General features: G+C 42.3%; 1 protein-coding gene across 7 annotated transcripts in view; it reads right to left on the bottom strand.

Annotated features, from left to right (window-relative positions):
- SIRT5 (sirtuin 5) overlaps window positions 1–19,093 on the bottom strand; it is a 42,619-nt gene extending 23,526 nt beyond the window's left edge. Inside the window, exons 1-3 of one of the 7 annotated variants that reach the window (XM_059688660.1) lie at window positions 18,873–19,090; window positions 18,096–18,160; window positions 3,205–3,354 (exon numbers count right to left, since the gene is read on the bottom strand). In XM_059688660.1, coding sequence (XP_059544643.1) covers window positions 3,205–3,319 — 115 coding nt within the window. In that variant the 5' untranslated portion in view covers window positions 3,320–3,354; window positions 18,096–18,160; window positions 18,873–19,090. Of the gene's footprint in view, window positions 1–3,013; window positions 3,061–3,204; window positions 3,355–4,877; window positions 5,129–18,095; window positions 18,161–18,456; window positions 18,602–18,872 lie in introns of those variants that run through there. The other 6 variants (XM_059688656.1, XM_059688658.1, XM_059688661.1 and 3 more) reach the window with 6 other exon arrangements.
- Window positions 19,094–19,370: the final 277 nt, after the last annotated feature.

Genomic DNA, 19,370 nt, shown 5'->3' with positions numbered 1-19,370 from the left:
ATTTAGTTTTATGTAATAGTGAAGTGGTGTAGAGCAGTGGTTGCCAACCTTTTGGACCTCATGGACCACCGGTTGGCGACCGCTGGTGTAGAGCAAACTTTGGAAAAGCAGGAGATATCTATATTTTGAAACTTGACCTTGTGTGAAATTATACTTTAAGATACTCAAATAAAAATCATTCCTGTAACATGAAAACGCTATCCACGCCCTTGATGTGTGAATGTACAACATCTTAAGAAAGAAGCAGGGCCTTCAGGCACACAGCACTGGCTCTGAATCAGCTCCACCTCCACTCATGTGTGAGATCTTCTGTGAATCACTGACCTTCTGCTATCCTGGGCTCCCGTGACATTTTAGTGTGCACAATACTGTCCTCCCCAGAACAGGGCTGCTATGAAGATTAATGGATGGGAATGCAACTTCCTTCATGAAAGTAAAGAAAGTAAAGACAAGGTGTGTGTGTGTGTGTGTGTGTGTGTGTGTGTGTGTGTGTGTGCGCGCGGAAAAGAATCCTACCTTCTTTCAGCATCACTACCAAAGGTCAGGATGAGGGCCCCTCCCCTGTGAACAAATGCTGTGCCCTAAACCTAGACACGTGACTTTTTCCTTTATGGCTCAAATAAGAGCTAGACTTTTCAACAAGATGTCATCAGAGACTTGGGGTAACAAAAGGGAATTGAACATAGAGAATAACACGGCAGCACGTAATCATAGTCACAGACCATGGCTTGCCCTCTAGATCAAAGGCCTTGCTCTGCACCTTCAGGCATTCTACCCTGATCTCAGACCAACACAGGCAGTAGCCATTACAGAGTGAGGGCTCACTGCACCCCAGGCTGTGCCAAGCATTTTATATGGGTCACAAGATGAGTTTGCCCCTGAAGGGAATGTCCTCATCCCAGGATAAGAACAAGGAGCCAGATTTGACAGTGCCACTGTGTCTCTTGGGTGGCAGAGTATTAGGTCAGGACCCAGCATATGGCTGAGAGCAACACCCTTCTCTCACAGACACTGCGGCTCTGCAGGCCCTCATGCGAGGAGTAAGTGCTTAGCTCCAGCAAGCCAGATGTAAGCCGTACAGAGCTGAGCATAAACTTCAGGGAGAAGTGAGACTCCCTCTCTGCCCTCTACCTGGAAAAGCAAGTGCCAGACCAGCACTGCCTGGGGCTGGCCTGGGCTACGAAGCAGACATCTAGGAGTGGCCAACCTGCTAACAGAAAAGTTCAGCAAAAATGGAAGTGAGTCCCACAGCTGATGGAGTGGACTTTCTGGTCTTCCAATGGCAACCAAGGTTAACCCTTGGGCTGACTGAGCACACACTAAGAGATGGAACTGGTTTCAGAAACAGAAAAGCTGAGGCTCCAGCTCCCTGCTGGCCACATTCCTGGAGATCTCTGGGATCACTTTTCTCGCAGCAAGGCTCAAGGGAATGAAGATGGCTCAGGCACACTGTTGCCTTTAGGTATAACCAGCCCAACTACCTGCCAGCCATGTTAACACTCTGCCTACCCTCACATACCTTTCAGAAATGGACTGATGTGAAAAATAAGGCCTGCTAAAGCTGTCCAACCAAGAATATTTCTGAAAAAAATATCTAATCTGAGTGGATCAGAATTTGTAGTCCAATCTATCCACTGAGAGAACAAGATGCTAACTACATCTTGTAGCTATTTATGACTCCTGAGTTGAACCATACAAACATATTTAAGGATTTCAAACTTTCCCCTGCTCTGAATGCCTTTTCTACCTCAAATGTAAAGTCTGTCATCCTTTTGATGAATAGATTCCCAGGTCAGAGTGAGTTCTGCTAAGGTACCACTTTAAGCAATTTCTAGAAACAGATAAAGAAGTCAACTCAGGTTTGGTTTTTGGAAAACAGGATGTAAGCTATAATACTGTTAAAGCTGTGTTATAGATGACATTTCCTAACTGCTCAAGGAAAACACACCAGCATGTTTTACAGTTTCAGACCCAGGTGACCCACTTTTTGTCAAGCACATGCTTCTGGGTCCCACTACAGCCTCTAGCAGCCTGTCCTGCATAGCTGTGAACACCAACGGTTGGACAGATGAGTGGAACTGGGTTATTTGGGCTCTTTATTGTTCCTGAGATTGGGCAAAATGGAAGGAGGTATTATTACAATTCAGCAGACTTGTAATATTAGAAAAAGTTATCCAAAAGTTGAAAATGAGGCAAAAAGAGTTCAACTTGGCCTTTCAATGCCACATTGAAGAACTGTTTAACAGGGATCATTTATTACATAAATATGTTAAACTCTATACCCACTACAGAGGAAGGGCCCAGATATGTTAACTTGTAGGTTTTTGTCAGGTAGAGATTTACAGAGGATACATGAAATCTTATGCTAATCAACAAAATAACCTTCTTGATTAAATAACATATAATTTCCCCAAATCAGGGAAGAGGATAGATGCCTTAAAACAAAGGTCAGGCTTGTCATGCCTGCCATAAATTGCTAGCAGCCTTCTGAGCATATAACAGGAACTAGCTAACTAGCTTCAGGGAAGGACATGCTGGCTCCAGGAGACTTGCTTACTCTCGACCATAAAAATGACCTCCACTTGACCAGCTTTAAGATAATCATTGGGAATGGACTGTGCTTACTTACATATAGGGAACTTTCAACCCCAACTACCCCTGATTTCTTTGTTCTGCTTTCCCTCTCCTTCCTAATAAAAACCTCCGCCTGCACTGAGATGTTAAGATGATCTTTGGGATGAGAGTCCCTCATCTTCTCAGGTTGCCAGCACTTGAATAAACCTCTTTCCTTCTCACCAGCACCTATCTTACAAGTTTGGCTTTGGTTGCTTGTGTTTGGTTAGAGATACAAATCATTTCTAACCAGTAAAAAATTTAATCCAATATTACCCTGTAGGACAATCAACAGCTTTTCTTCCCTGCAGAGAGATGAAGGGTTTAAAATACAAATAATGTGTGAAAGGCTTAAGTGCAAATATTTTATGAGAAGCAACAAATTCTTAAACAGACTTACCTTAACTATTAAGAGATCATCTCTGACCTGTCTTGGAAGGGGCTTGCCTAAGGAGAAAAGGACAGAATGGCCTCCTCCAAAATCTTGCCCAGCACCCACTTCAATATAATCATTCCCCTCAAAGTGTAGGAACTTTCAGGTACTTCAAATTCCATTAGAGATGAGGAGATGGCAGGCTAAGAAAGACCTACTTGAACTTGGACGAGCCATTGTTAGGCAAATCTTGGTTCCTGTGGCAACTGGAGACTTCAATCCACAATACAGTTGGGAAATTAATCGGCTGGGGACAATCTGGAAAAGTCCCATCAGGTTTTCTTTATAGTATTAATTCTTGAGATGGACTTCAGAAAAATCACAAAAACAAATAGAAACAATCAGAAAATAATTGTATTTTACAAATATATATTATATATGTACATATATTATATATGAAGGCCTTCACAATATTTTTAGTGTTAGATCTTCATGGTATTCAGCTGTTTTCAATTGGTTCTCAAGAGCACCTACATGCCTGGGAGCAGTGGTTCTCATGTGTGGTTCCCCAGACCAGCAGCAACAGAACCACCTGAGATTTTATTAGAAATGCAAAGTCTTGGGCTCCACCCCAGGCCTATGAATCAGACATTTTGGGGATGGGGGCCCACATTTGTGTCCAGGTGATTCTGATGCTCAAATTTGAGAATCTGCCTTAGAAGATTGAGAAGGGGTTAGATGTGAGAATTCATTTGAAAAACAGCTTCAGCTGCTTTTAAAAAGGTGTGAAAATCATTGGCCTCTCATTTTTTGGTTAAAATACTGTTCTATAAGAATGTAAATTCTGAGAACTAAAGTAAGCATAAAAAATATTTTTATGACAATAAACAGGATAAAGGTGTTCTGTGAAATTATTTATGTTTAATAGGAGAACACCAAGGCTTATGAGATAGTGCGAGGCTAAAAACTGTAAGCAATTCAAATGGCCATCAACATATAAATGGGTAAACAAATTGTGGTCTATCCATGCAATGAAATACTGTTCAGCAATAAAAGAACCAACTGCTAATACATAAAACAACATGGATGAATTTTTAAAGAATTAGATAATAGTAACCTGCAGTGGAAAAACCTGGCAGACACTATCTTAACCAAGTAGTCAAAGTCAATCCCCCAGTAATAAGACACTGACTTCATGTACCCTCCTGGTAGGATGCAATGAGGAGGGCAAAACATCATTTGTGTTGTATTTTTCCCCCAAAATGCACTTGTTTGCTCAATTTAATTATAAGAAAGCATCAGAAAAATCCCAATTGAGGGTCATTCTACAGCAAAACTGGCTAATACTCTTTAAAAACGTTATCAAGGTTATGAAAGATAAAGACTGGGGACTTGTCCCAGGTTGGAGACTGAAGAAACAGGACAACTAAATGCAATGTCATACTCTAGATTGGATTCAAAACTTGAAAAAGATCTTTAGTGAGAGAACTGACAAAATTTGAATGAAGTCTGAAAATTAGTTAATAGTATGGTATAGATGTAAATGTCCTTGTTCAGACCACTGTACTGTAATTATGTCAGATATTAACCTTAGGGGAAGTTGGGTAAATAGTATGTGGGCACTCTGTGTACATATTTGCAACATATCTGTAAACTTAAAAATATTTCAAAATAAAGTTTTCTTTAAAAAAAGGAAGATAAAGATAAGCATTATACTAAGTGAAAGGCTACATGTTTGTGACCATTGAGATATTCTTTTTTTAACCAATTATATATTTTTATTAAAAAAAGAACTATATTTTCAACAATAACAAAAATGTACTTAAAGGAGTGGTACTGATTACATTTCTGCAAATCTCTTTAATGTTGGGTTAAATAGAATATAACTCACTTCTCATATCTGTTCCTGCATTCAATGTGTTGCCTACCATACCCTTATTTAGTCTCTGCTCAGGTTCTCTGTACCTGATTTTCTTTTTGCTACTATATAATTCCCTTGGCCCTTCTCATGCATTACATCTCAGCTTAAATATCATTTCCTTAGAGAAGTCTCTTCCAACCATGTTTACATTTGCACCTTTTTGTCAATTTCATCATCATGCCCTTTCTAGTGTATAATGTGAAGGTAAGAAACATCCAAACCTCTAGAGAATAAATATTTATAAGAGTTTATGTGAGCCAAACTGATGACATATGCCAGGAGCAAGATTTCAAATGCTTCCCATTTACATGATATTCTGAAAAGGCAAAACTGTAAGTAGAGAAATCACATCTGTGGTTTTCAGGGTCCGGGGGAGGGAGGAGACAAGTAGGCCCAAGAAACTTTTTTAAAAGCAATGAAAAATAGGGGTGCCAGAATGACAGGAAGAGGTACAAGGGTTAGAAAACCTATTTGAAGAAATAATATCAGAAAACTTCCCTAATGTGGAGAAGAAAAAAGGCACACAAGCACAGAGAGTCCCAAACAAGGTGAACCCGAAAAGACCCACATCAAGACACATCATAATTACGATGGCAAACGTTCAGGACAAAGAGGGAATCTTAAAGGCTGCAAGAGAGAGACAGAAAGTTACCTACAAGGGATATCCCATTAGATTATCAAATGATTTCTCAACAGAAACACATCAGGCCAGAAAGGAAAGGAAGGAAATTTACAAAGTGATGCAAAGCAAGGGACTAAATCCAAGAATACTCTATCCAACAAAGCTATCATTCAAAATTGAAGGGGAAATAATGAGCTTCACAGACAAAGAAAGGCTAAGGGAGTTTATCACTTCCAAGCCAGCAATGCAAGAAATGCTAAAGGGATTGGTATAAAAAGAAGAAATAAAAAGGGAAGAAGGAACACAGGCACAAAAAATTAAAATGGCTACAAACAAGTACCTTTCAATAATAACTTTAAATGTAAATGGACTAAATACTCCAATCAAAAGACATCGAGTGGCTGAATAGATTAAAAGAACAAACAAACATGACCCATATGCATGCTGTCTACAAGAGATCCAAATCAGAACAAGGGACTCACACAGACTGAAGGTGAAGGGATGGAAAAATATCTATCAGGCAAATGGAAAGGAAAAGAAAGCTGGGGTAGCAATGCTTATATCTGACAAAATAGACCTCAAAATGAAGGCCATAACAAGAGATAAGGATACTAAAGGGATCAATACAACAAGAGGATATAACCCTGGTAATAAATATACTAGTATGCACCCAATGAAGGAGTACCCAAATACATTAAAAAAAAAAAAACCCTCCTGGAAGATATCAGGGGAGAGACTAACAACAATACAATCATAATAGGGGACTTTAATACACCACTGACATCACTGGATAAATCCTCTACACAAAAAACCAGCAAAGAAACAGCAATCCTAAATGACTCACTAGATCAGATGGACTTAATTGACATCTTCAGAACAATTCACCCCAAAGCCACGGAATATACGTTCTTCTCAAGTGCACATGGGACATTTTCAAAGATAGACCACATATTGAGTCACAGGCAAAGTCTCTCCAAATTCCAGAAGATTGAAATCATATCAAGCATCTTCTCAGATCACAATGGTATAATATTAGAAATAAACTATAATAAAAAAATAAAAAATTCAAACACTTGGAAGCTTAATAGCATGCTATTAAACAATGATTGTGTTACCAAAGAGATCAAAGAAGAAATTTAAAACATCCTGAAAATGAATGACAATGAAAACACAACAATCCAAAATCAATGGGACACAGTGAAAGCAGTCCTGAGAGGGAAGTTTATAGCTCTACAGACCTACCTCAGAGAACAAGAAAAAATGGTAATAAATCATCTAACTCTACAACTTAAAGAATTAGAAAGAGAACAACAAGAAAAGCCCAGAGTGAGCAGAAGGAAGGAGATAATAAAGATCAGGGTGGAAATAAATGACATAGACACCAAAAAAAATAAATAAATAAAAATCAATGAAACCAAGAGCTGGTTCTTTAAAAGGATAAACAAGGCTGATGAACCTCTAGCCAAGCTTACCAAGAAGCAAAGAGAGAGGACCCAAATAAACAAAATCAGAAATGAAAGAGGAGAAATAACAAGAGACCTACAGACATACAAAGGATTGTTAAAAAATACTATGAAAACTCTATTCCAACAAACTAGACAACCTAGATGAAATGGACATATTCCTAGAAAAGTACAACCTTCTAAAACTCAATCAGGAAGAATCTAAAAATCTCAATAGGCCAATAACTATGAAGGAAACTGAAGCAGTCATCAAAAAGCTTCCAGCAAACAAAAGCCTGAGCCAGGTGGCTTCACAGGGGAGTTTTACCAAACATTCAAAGAAGAACTAAAACCTATTCTCAGACTATTCAAAAAAAATTCAAAAAGAAGGAACACTTCCAAGCTCATTCTATGAAGCCACCATTACCCTAATGCCAAAACCAGATAAAGACAACACAATGAAAGAGAATTACAGGCCAATATGCCTCATGAACACAGATGCCAAAATTCTTAACAAAATTCTAGCAAATTGGATCCAGCATTACATCAGAAAGATCCTACACCAGTGATTGCGAATCTATGATACGCGTGTCAGAGGTGCCACGCAAACTCATTTTTTTGGTTGATTTTTCTTTGTTAAATGGCATTTAAATAAATAAAATAAATATCAAAAATATAAGTCTTTGTTTTACTATGGTTGCAAATATCAAAAAATTTCTATATGTGACACGGCACCAGAGTTAAGTTAGGGTTTTTCAAAACGCTGACACGCCGAGCTCAAAAGGTTCGCCATTACTGTCCTACACCATGACCAAATAGGATTTATCCCAGAGATGCAAGGATGGTACAATATCTGCAAAACAATAAATGTGAAACATCACATAAACAATTGAGAGATAAAAATCACAGTCATATCAATTGATGCAAAAAAAGCATTTGACAAAATCTAACACCCTTTCTTGATAAAAACTCTCAGCAAAATGGGAATAGAGGGATCATGCCTCAACATAATAAAAGCCTTATATGACAAACCTACAGCTAACATCATACTCAATATGCAAAAACTAAAACCATTTCACCTAAGAACAGGAACGAGACAGGGATACCCACTTTCACCACTCCTTTTCGACATAGTATTGGAAGTGCTAGCCATAGCAATTAGACAAGAAGAAGAAAAAAAAGGCATCCAAATTGGAAAAGACGTAAAACTGTCATTATTCGCAGATGACATGATACTGTACATAGAAAACTCTAAAGATGCCATCAAAAAATTATTAAACTTAATAAATGAATTTAGCAATGTAGCAGGATACAAAATTAACGCCAAGAAATCTATGGTATTTTTATACACCAATAGTGAACTTACAGAAAGAGAGGTTAAAAAAACAATCCCATTTACCATCGCACCAAAAAAATTAAGATACCTAGGAATAAACTTAACTAAGGAGGTAAAAGACCTGTACCCGGAAAACTACAGGACACTGAAAAAAGCGATAGAGGAAGGCATAAACAGATGGAAGAACATACCGTGTTCATGGATTGGTAGAATCAACATCATTAAAATGTCCATACTACCCAAAGCAATCTATAGATTCAATGCACTCTCCATTAAAATACCAACGGCATATTTCACAGACATAGAACAATTTCTCCAAATATTCATCTGGAATAAAAAAAGACCCCGAATAGCTGTAGCAATTCTGAGAAAGAACAACAAAGTAGGAGGGATCACAATACCAGATATCAAGCTGTATTACAAAGCCACTGTTCTCAAAACTGCCTGGTACTGGCACAAACACAGACATATAGGCCAGTGGAATAGAACAGAGAACCCAGAAATCGACCCAAACCACTATGCTCAATTAATATTTGACAAAGGAGACAAGACAGTGGAGTCAAGACAGTTTCTTCAATAAATGGTGTTGGGAAAATTGGACAGAGACATGCAAAAAAATGAAACTAGAAACACCAATCAGAAAGGATATATGCATCCCTATGTTCACAGCAGCACAATTCACCATAGCTAAGACTTGGAAACAGCCTAAGTGCCCATCAGCAGATGAGTGGATTAAAAAACTGTGGTACATCTACACAATGGAATTATGCTGTGGTAAAAAAAGAAGGAATTCTTACCATTTGCAACAGCATGGATGGAACTGGAGAGCATTATGCTAAGTGAAATAAGCCAGTCAGAGAACGATAAATATCACATGATCTCACTCATTTGTGGAATATAATGAACAACATAAACTGATGAACAAAAATAGATCCAGTGACACAGTAGCATTGATCAGACAGTCACAACTCAGAGGGAAGGTAGGGGAGGGTGGGGGTAAGGGGGAGAGATCAACCAAAGGACTTGTATGCATGCATATAAGCCTAACCAATGGACACAGACACCAGGGGGGTGAGGGCATGAGTGGGGGAGGGGGGAGGAGAGCAATGGGGGGATAAAGACACATATGTAATACCTTAATCAATAAAAAAAGCAATGAAAAATTCTATGTATTTTCTGTGTATTTTTTGCTTGTTTTTCAAATCTCATAGAACTTTATAATAGAGTGAATTTTATAGTATACAAATTGTATTTCAATAAACCTCACTTAATGACAAGAAGAAAGCATGTCAACAAATTTTCATTGTAACCTGTCTCTGCTGTAATTTAAAAAACAAAACAAAACAAAAAACTAAATGAGAAGATTGGAATACTGAAGAGAAAATGGGGTAGTGCTGGTTTCCAGAACACTTCAGGAGACAAGAGCCTCTGGCTGCCTGGAGCCATTTTCTCAGGGAATTTAGGTCAGAGTCAGAAAAGGCGCTTGGCTGACTGGTTACCAGGGGAGAAGGTGTGCAGACTCAGACACCACCACCAAGAAGGCCACTCTGGTGAGCAGCTTGTAGACTCTAACAATGGAATGCCCAAACGTCATGAAAATCATCCCATGGGAGAAAATAGCTTGGCATGATTTTCAACCAGCAGGGGCATGATAAGCTTTGGCAAGCTTCAATTTGGTTGGAAAAATTAATTATCGGAATACATTAGTAATGGATAAGTAAGGTGTTACTACAGTTTATTTTTTTAATTATGGAAAGATTTAAACATCTATAAAAATAGGAGTTATTGTTCTATCACCTAGCTTCAATAATTATCAAGAAAAGTTTTTTTTCCCTAAGAACTTATATGCATACGTTTTCCCAAAGAACATATACACATAGCCCATGGACAGACACTAGTGCTGGGAAGGCCTGGGGAGGGGGTGTGTGGAGTGGGATGAAGTAGGCCAATGGGGGAAAAAGGGGGACATCTGTAATACTTTCAACAATAACGTTAAATTTTAAAAAAAGCAGTTTTTTCAGATCCATTTGAGGCTTTAAGATATTGTCATAGATGATATTGTTAAACTTGCACATCTTGAAAACTGTGAAGGTTAAAGTACTCAATACTGTCTAACTTTACTAAAAGCTCCTTACATGTTGCATGAAGTTACTACGTTATCATTTTGAGCTTAATATATGTCTTTAGTTATTTCTCCCAAAGATGTTTGATTCCACTGTTGCTTTATAATATTTTAATTAGGAGACATTAATTTGATCTAGAAAATTTTTCTTCTTCTGTTAATTTTAAATGTTAGCAAACATTCCCATTTATGGTCAAAGAATTCTGAATAACTCCTGAATAAATTGTCATATTTTTTTCTCAGACATGAAGGTAGGATTTTATTTTGTTTTTTAAATTATATTTAAAAAATATTTTATTGATATTTTAAATGTGTATTTTGTTTGTTTGTTTTTTTTACTTTTTTAGAGAGAGGAAGGGAGAGGGAGATAAACAACAATTGGCTGCCTCCTGCATTCCTCACACTGGAGATCGAGCCCACAACCTGGGCATGTGCCCAGACCTGGAATTGAACTGTAACCTCCTGGTTCAAAGGTCAACACTCAACCACTGAGCAACACCAGCCAGGCCTAACTGGTGACCTCTTGGTTCATGAGACCATGCTCGAGCAACAGAGCCACACTGGGGGCGTTTTTTATTGATTTTTAGAGAGAGAAAAGGAGAGGGAGAGAGAGAGGCCAAAACATCAGTGTGAGTGCAAAGCATTGATCAGGTGCTTCCTGAATGTCCCCTATGGGAGATGGAGTCACAACCCAGGAAATGTGCCCCGGCAATGGAACTGGCAACCTTTTAGTGGTTGGGACAATGACCAACCAGCTGAGCCACACTGGCGAGGGCAGACATGAAGGTAAGATTTTAAAAGTCATTAAGAATTTAAAGGATCTCTTAACCTTTGAGATAGCATGGAGGGACCAGGAAAGCATTATGCTAAACAAAATAAGCCAGTCAGACAAGTATAATATGATCTCACTCATACGTGGAATCTAAAGAACAAAATAAACTGATGAACAAAATAGATCCACAGACATAGAAGCATGAAACAGACTGTCAAATCTCAGAGGGAAGGCAGAGGTGAGGGGGTAGGATGGAGAGAGATTAACCAAAGAACTTATATGCATACTAGAGGCCCAGTGCACTCACAAGGGGCGGGGGTTCCCTCAGCACGGCCTATGCCCTCTAGCAGTCCAGGAGCCCTCTGGGGATGTCCGACTGATGGAGGGCCTAAGCTGGCAGTTGGACATCCTTAGCGCTGCCACTGAGGCGGGAGAGGCTCCCACCACCACTGCTGTGCTCGCCAGCCTTGAGCAGACCTCTGGCTAAGTGGCGTTCCCCCTGTGGGAGCACACTGACCACCAGGGAGCAGCTCCTTTGAGTGGCTGCCCCCTGGTGGTCAGTGTGCATCATAGTGACCAGTTGTTCTGCCATTGGGCGGAAACCGGCTCTCCCACATTCCCTGAGGGGTCCCCAATTGTGAGAGGGCGCAGGCAGGCCAAAGGACCCCACCGGTGCATGATTGGGCTGGGGAGGGATGCGGAAGGTTGGCCAGCCAGGGAGGGACTACAGGAAGGCTCCAGCAGCAAGCTAATCTACCAGTCAGAGCATCTGCCCCCTGGTGGTCAGTGCATGTCATAACGAGTGGTTGAGCGGTCTTAGCATATCATTAGCATATTATGTTTTAATTGGTTGAAAGGCTGACTGACCGGACACTTACATATTAGACTTTTATTATATAGGATATGCACCATCCATGGAAACAGACAATAGTGTGGTGAAGGCCTGGGCAGGGGGCGGGGGGGGGGCGGGGTGGAGGCTGGAAGGGGTAAATGGGGGGGGGGGGGGAAGGGTACATCTGTATTACTTTCAACAATAAAGATAAATTGTTTAAAAAAGAATTTAGGGAGAAACCAAGATGGCGGCATAGGTAAACACCGGAGATTGCTGCCTCGCACAACCACTTCAAAAATACAACTAAAAGACAGAATGGACATCACCCAGAACCACAGGAAGGCTGGCTGAGGGGAAATTCTACAACTAGAAGGAAAGAGAAAAGCATACCGAGGCTCAGAGGAGGTGCAGTGCAGAAAATACAAAGGTGCGGAGGTGAGTGCGGAGCGGGCTGGCAGCTGAGGGTGGGGTGGTCTGTTTCAATTGGGAGGGAGTCTCAGGCTCTGAGCTCCAATTTGGGGCGAGTCTCTGGGGATCCAGACTCAAATGGGAGAAGTGGGACTGTCTGGCATCGGTCGGAACTTGAGGGCAGCTTTCTCTCTGAGGGGTTTGCAGCGGATACTGGGACACTGAGAGGCAGAGCCTCTGGGTTCGGGACTGAGAGCAGCCATAACTGCTCGCTCCGCCCACCCTGTTGATCCCCTGGGATCCGCCCCGCCCAAGCCTTGCACGGAGGCATTTGCTGGTTAGCCTCAGGCAGAGGCTAGATTAGTGCCGCCCTAGAGAGCCAGGAGAGAAGTTCTCCCACTGCAGACACAGCTGATTCTCACAGCCAATTGGCCTGGAGGTCAAATCCCTCCCAGTGTTACCTACAACAATCAGGCTTGGCTACAACAAGACTGTGCACAAAGACCACAAGGGGGTGCACCAAGAGTGTCTACCTCAGGTAATTGGGACACTTAGCACAGAAAGCCACTCTATCGACACAGAGAAGCATAAAAAATGCCAAGACAAAGAAATAGGACACAAATGACAGAACTGGAGGAAAGCAGGCTGCTGGATATAGAATTCAAAACCACACTTTTGAGGTCTTTCAAGAGTCTTCTAGAGACCGCCGATAAACTTAATGAGATCTACAAGAAATCTAATGAGACCCTTGATGTTGTGATAAAGGACCAACTAGAAATTAAGCATACACTGACTGAAATAAAGAATATTATACAGACTCCCAACAGCAGACCAGAGGAGCGCAAGAATCAAGTCAAAGATTTGAATTACGAAGAAGCAAAAAACACCCAACCGGAAAAGCAAAAGGAAAAAAGAATCCAAAAATACGAAGATAGTGTAAGGAGCCTCTGGGACAGATTCAAGCGTACCAACATCAGAATTATAGGGGTGCCAGAAGATGAGAGAGAGCAAGATATTGAAAACCTATTTGAAGAAATAATGACAGAAAACTTCCCCTACCTGGTGAAAGAAATAGACTTACAAGTCCAGGAAGCGCAGAGAACCCCCAACAAAAGGAATCCAAAGAGGACCACACCAAGACACATCATAATTAAAATGCCAAGAGCAGAAGACAAAGAGAGAATCTTAAAAGCAGCAAGAGAAAGAAACTCAGTTACCTACAAGGGAGTACCCATACGACTGTCAGCGGATTTCTCAACAGAAACTTTGCAGGCCAGAAGGGAGTGGCAAGAAATATTCAAAGTGATGAATGCCAAGAACCTACAACCAAGATTACTTTATCCAGCAAAGCTATCATTCAGAATTGAAGGTCAGATAAAGAGCTTCACAGACAAGAAGAAGCTAAAGGAGTTCATCACCACCAAACCAGTATTATATGAAATGCTGAAAGGTATCCTTTAAGAAGAGGAAGAAGAAGAAAAAGGTAAAGATACAAATTATGAACAACAAATACGCATCTATCAACAAGTGAATCTAAGAATCAAGTGAATAAATAATCTGATGAACAGAATGAACTGGTGATTATAATAGAATCAGGGGCATAGAAAGGGAATGGACTGACTATTCTTGGGGGGGAAAGGGGTGTGGGAGATGCGGGAAGAGACTGGACAAAAATCATGCACCTATGAATGAGGACAGTGGGTGGGGAGTGAGGGTGGAGGGTGGGGTAGGAACTGGGAGGAGGGGAGTTATGGGGGGAAAAAAGAGGAACAAATGTAATAATCTGAACAATAAACATTTAATTTAAAAAAAATTAAAAAATAAAAAGAATTTAGGGCTAGCTGGTTGGGCTCAGTGAATTGAATGTGGGCCCACGGACTGAAGAGTCATGGGTTCAATTCTGGTCAAGGGCATGTACCTTCTTTGCAGACTCCATCCCCAGCCCCAGTCAGGGCTGTGCTAGAGGCAACCAATCGATGTGTCGCTCTCTCTCTCCCTTCCATTCTCTTTAAATATCAATGGAGAAATAACCAGAAGAAAAATAATTCAAAAGATCCTAAAGCCCAGCTGGAGTGGCTCAGTGGTTGAACATGGAGCTATGAACCAGGAGGTCATGGTTTGATTCCCAGTCAGGGCACATGCCCAGGTTGCAGGCTTGATCCTCAGTGGGAGCCAAGCAGGAGGTAGCTGATCAATGATTTTCTCTCATCATTGATGTTTCTATCTCTCCCTCTCCCTTCTTCTCTGAAATCAATATATATATATTATTTTATTATTATTTTTTTAAAGAACCTAAAGATTTAAAAACCAATCAACAATTCTCTGGTTGGTGTGCTCAGTGGTTACAGTGTCAGCCTGTGCATCAAAGGGGGTTACAGGTTTAATTCCCAGTCAAGGGCACATACCTGGGTTGTAGGTTCATCCCCATCCCCAATCAGGGCATGTGCAGGAGGCAACTAATGGATGTGTTTCTCTCACATTGATGTCTCTCTCTCCCTCTCTTCTGTCTTGCCTGCCCCCCTTCCACTCTCTCTAAAAAATAATAATAATAAAAAAAAAATCAATGGCCCAGCTGGCGTGGCTCTGGTTGGGCATCGATCTATGAACTAGGTCACAGTTCGATTTCCGGTCGGGGAACATGCCGGGTTGCGGGCTCAATTTCTAGTGTGGGGCATGCAGGAGGTGATTATCTCTCATCATTGATGCTTCTGTCTCTCTCTCCCTCTCCCTTCCTCTCTGAAATTATTAAAAATATATTTTTTAAAAATGAGAAAACTGGTAACCACTTTAAAAAATCAATGGAGCCAAAACCGGTTTGGCTCAGTGGATAGAGCATCGGCCTGTGGACTGAGGGGTCCCAGGTTCGATTCCGGTCAAGGGCATGTACCTGGGCTGCGGGCACGTCCCCGGTAGGGGATGTGCAGGAGGCGGCTGATCAATGTTTCTAACTCTCTATCTCTCTCCCTTCCGCTCTGTAAAAAATCAATAAAATATATTTTAAAAAATCAATGGAAAAAATATCTTCTGGTGAGAATAAAAAATAACAGATAATCAATAGAGGTATGGATGAAAAATGGGTTCTAGGAAAGGAGCCTCACAGGGTGATCTGATCATCATAAATTTTTACTACGCATGTCATGGTGGGTAGTCACACTGCAGACCTATAACTTTTTAGTTAAGAGGTTTATCTCTGCCTTAAACAAGACCTGTCCATTGTTTTTGTGCATCTAGGTTAACACACCTTTGAAATAAGCATAATCACCCTCAAGAAAGCATATAATCTTGTTCATGTAATCTTCCTTAGTTACCTCTTTAATTTCAATACATAAAAGAAACTGCAGCCCTGGCCAGGTAGCTCAGTCGGTTGGAGTGTCATCCCATACACCAAAAGGTTGCAGGTTTGATCCTTGAGGGGTGCATACAGGAGGCAACCAGACAATTTTTCTCTCTCACATCGAAGTTTCTATTTCTCTCTTCCTTCCCCTCTCTAAAAAAAATAAAAAATCAATTTAAACATATCCTGGGGTGAAGTTTTAAAAAAAAGACACTTCAGGCTCTGGCTGGATAGCTCAGTTGGTTAGAGCATCATCCCCATATACCAAGGTTGAGGGTTCAAATCCACAGTCAGGGTACATATAAGAATCAACCAGTGAATGTATAAATAAGTGAAGCAACAAATCAATGCTTCTCTCTCGCTTCCCCTCTCGCCCTCTGTGTCTAGAATCAATAAATAAAAAGAAGAAAAAGAAACTGCTAATCTCATTCTCCAGAGAACTGAGAACTTGCTTTCTGGCAATGTCATCAGTTTGGGCTCCAATAAATTCTTATAAAAATTCACTACAGGTTTGGATGCTTTTACAAGGCAGAGGCAGCAACATAAACCAGTTGACTATGCTGCTATCAGTGTAACTCTTCTACATGAGGATCTAAGGATGGGTCATCTGCTGAGTAGCTGTGCAATGAAGACAAGTCTTCATTCTACTCTGAACATGAGTTTGAATTTGTTGCGTTGTCAGAGAATATTAAGGAATTTTTAATTGTAGGATTGACAACATTAGGACTTGTATTATCTGGTTAAAATGTTACTATTTTTCATCTAAGTTTCTTTACTCAAATGTTTTTATTATTAAGTAATAATAATTACTTTCACCAGAGCACTCAACTCAAAGTAAAAAAATAGAAAAAATACTTGCTCATGTTTCAACATTTCCAAAAAATCACTCCTTTGCCTAGGCCTGTGGTCGGCAAACCGCGGCTCATGAGCTACATGCGGCTCTTTGGCCCCTTGAGTGTGGCTCTTCCACAAAATACCACGTGCGGGCACGCATGCACAGTGCGATTGAAACTTTGTGGCCCATGTGCAGAAGTCGGTATTTTGTGGAAGAGCCACACTCAAGGGGCCAAAGAGCCGCATGTGGCTCGCGAGCCGTGGTTTGCCAAGCCGCAGTTTGCCGACCACTGGCCTAGGCAATGCAATCAGCAAGTATTTTGTAAAGATAGCTTTAGTTCTCGTGTGAATTATGTTTAATGACGTACATGTATTATATATACACACATACATGTATACACACACTCAAGAATTGCATAAAATTAAAAATGCTCTCAGTGTGTATTTTTGAATTTCAAATCTTTTATCATACTAATTATTACTGAAAATCTAATGTATAGCTGACATAATGAACCAGTGAAAAAATTTTGATCTGCCAGGTTACAAAATCCATTCTACTACCAGTTTTATTAGTCAACATTTCACATGTTGTTGTTTTTTTAAATAAATGTGGTAATTGTTTTGCCAAATTTCCGGTTAATTTACAAGATGGTCTGCAAATCTCTCAGTAAATGGGAAAGCAAAGTAGAGAATGAAAACAAAATGTTCGCATCTTTTCTGGTCAGTGCCACCAGAAATTTATTTCCAAGATCAGAAATGCTCAGATCATAAGGCTGTTTTAAAGAGGCTACCACAAAATATTTATTGTCTGAGTGCCAACATATATCTGCTTTCCTGGGGGGAGTGCGAGTGAGCAGTGGTCCTACCTTCCACACGCTCACAGCCCTGTTCAAGTGTAAAAGCAAGTTCCCAGAAGAAAAGGGAAAGGCCACAGGGCAATGAGAACTCCGGTTATCCCCTTCAGAAACCCCCAGGGTGAACACTGCCCTGGCTGAAACTACCAATTATTCTGCCTTGATTGTATCTTCAGGGGGAGAAGACAAGCCGGGGAGGAAATAAACTCATTCATGAAACAGGCTTTCTGGAGGTGGTACCGGCTCCCAAACACTGGCATTAGTCTAATGCAGAGGTTCTCAACCTGTGAGTAGCGACCCCTTTGCGGGTCGAAGGAGCCTTTCATAGCAGTCGCCTAAGGCCATCGGAAAACACATATATAATTACATATAGTTTTTGTGATTAATCACTATGCTTTAATTATGTTCAATTTGTAACAATGAAAATACATCCTGCATATCAGATATTTACATTACGATTCATAACAGTAGCAAAATTACAGTTATGAAGTAGCAACGAAAATAATTTTATGGTTGGGGGTCACCACAACATGAGGAACTGTATTAAAGGGCCGCGGCATTAGGAAGGTTGAGAACCACTGGAATGGCAGTCCCCAGTGTAACCAGGCTTTCTTCTGAAACCTGAAACTCACCTATGGAAGTAGGAAAAAAGAAAAATGTATGTTCCCTGTGGAAAAAAGGGGGCAACCTACTAATTCTGAAAAATATAATAAATGAAAGGTTATATCAGGAATGCAAGAGAAAAATATTTCACGCAAAAAAAATGAAAGCACATGAGAAGTATACTGCAAAGAAACTCCCAAAACTTACACAGGCGTTCAATAAATACTTTGAACACCCACGAGCTAAACTTATGCAACGCACCAGTCCTAGGCTGTCAACACCAGCAGGCTCCTTCCCCGCCCTCCTCTACCACGTGCTCCCGACAAGGTCACTGGCGACCTCCGCCAGGTCAAACCTCAATGAAGTCCAGTCTCCCACCCATCTGCTCACCTCTCCTCCTGCTTCTCCTGGCTCCCGGGACGCCCTCGCCTGGTTTCCCACCAAACTCTCCGAGGCCCCTCCTCCCCGGGCTCCAGACAGGGCTCCAGACGGACGGCTCCCACCCACAGGACCAAGCTCCGAACTGTCCCCGGACCTGCAACCCGCACAGCCTAGGCCTAGGGCATCACCTTCCTCGGCCAGCTTCTCCCCTCTCACACCCCGCGGCCAGGCTGGTCACTGTCCTGACAGCTGCACCTTACACTCTGCCCGACCCCACCCGCCTCCCAGGCCCACGGCCACCGCGCTGCCCCAGGCCCCCACCCTCTGCCACCCGGACGCTGCGGTGACCAGGGTGACTGCTCCGAGGGGGCGCTCCGCTCCGCGCAGGGGCTCCCGGGCCCCCCTCGAGCGGCCCACCAGCCCACCTGCTCGGGCCGCGTTACTTTGCAGCCTGGCTTCCTGCCCCCGCCCTGGTCTCGCGTGCAGCCGCCGCCCCGGTGCGGGGCCAGAGGACACCGGGCCGAGGAGCCTAGGCCCTCCCGCAGAGGCCGGGCCGCTCCCCTCCCCGCATCCGCCCGTCCTCCCCCGCCCAACCGCCGACGCCGGGAGCCCCGAGCGCGGGGGCGGGGGCGGGGATGCGGCTGGGAGAGGGCGGGAAGAGACTGGCTGCGCATGCGCGCTCCGACCCCGGCCCGGGTCCGCCACGGGAAGCTGCGCGCGGCCCGCGGGAGCGCGTCGTCGGCGGGACCCGGGCGGGAGCTGAGAGAGGCCCCGGGACCCGGCCCCGGACACGCACCTGCAGGAGGCTGCGGCGGCGGCTCCCGGGCGCAGGGGCGGGCAGGAGGCCGCGGCGTGGGGCGGGGCCGGGCGGGGCGGAGCGGCCAACTGCGCGGGCTGCCGCGGCCCCTGCCTGAGACCCACAC

The sequence above is a fragment of the Myotis daubentonii genome, chromosome 3, assembly GCF_963259705.1.
Source record: "Myotis daubentonii chromosome 3, mMyoDau2.1, whole genome shotgun sequence".
NCBI classification, from domain to species: Eukaryota; Metazoa; Chordata; class Mammalia; order Chiroptera; family Vespertilionidae; genus Myotis; species Myotis daubentonii.
This window is presented reverse-complemented; position numbering and strand designations above follow the sequence as displayed.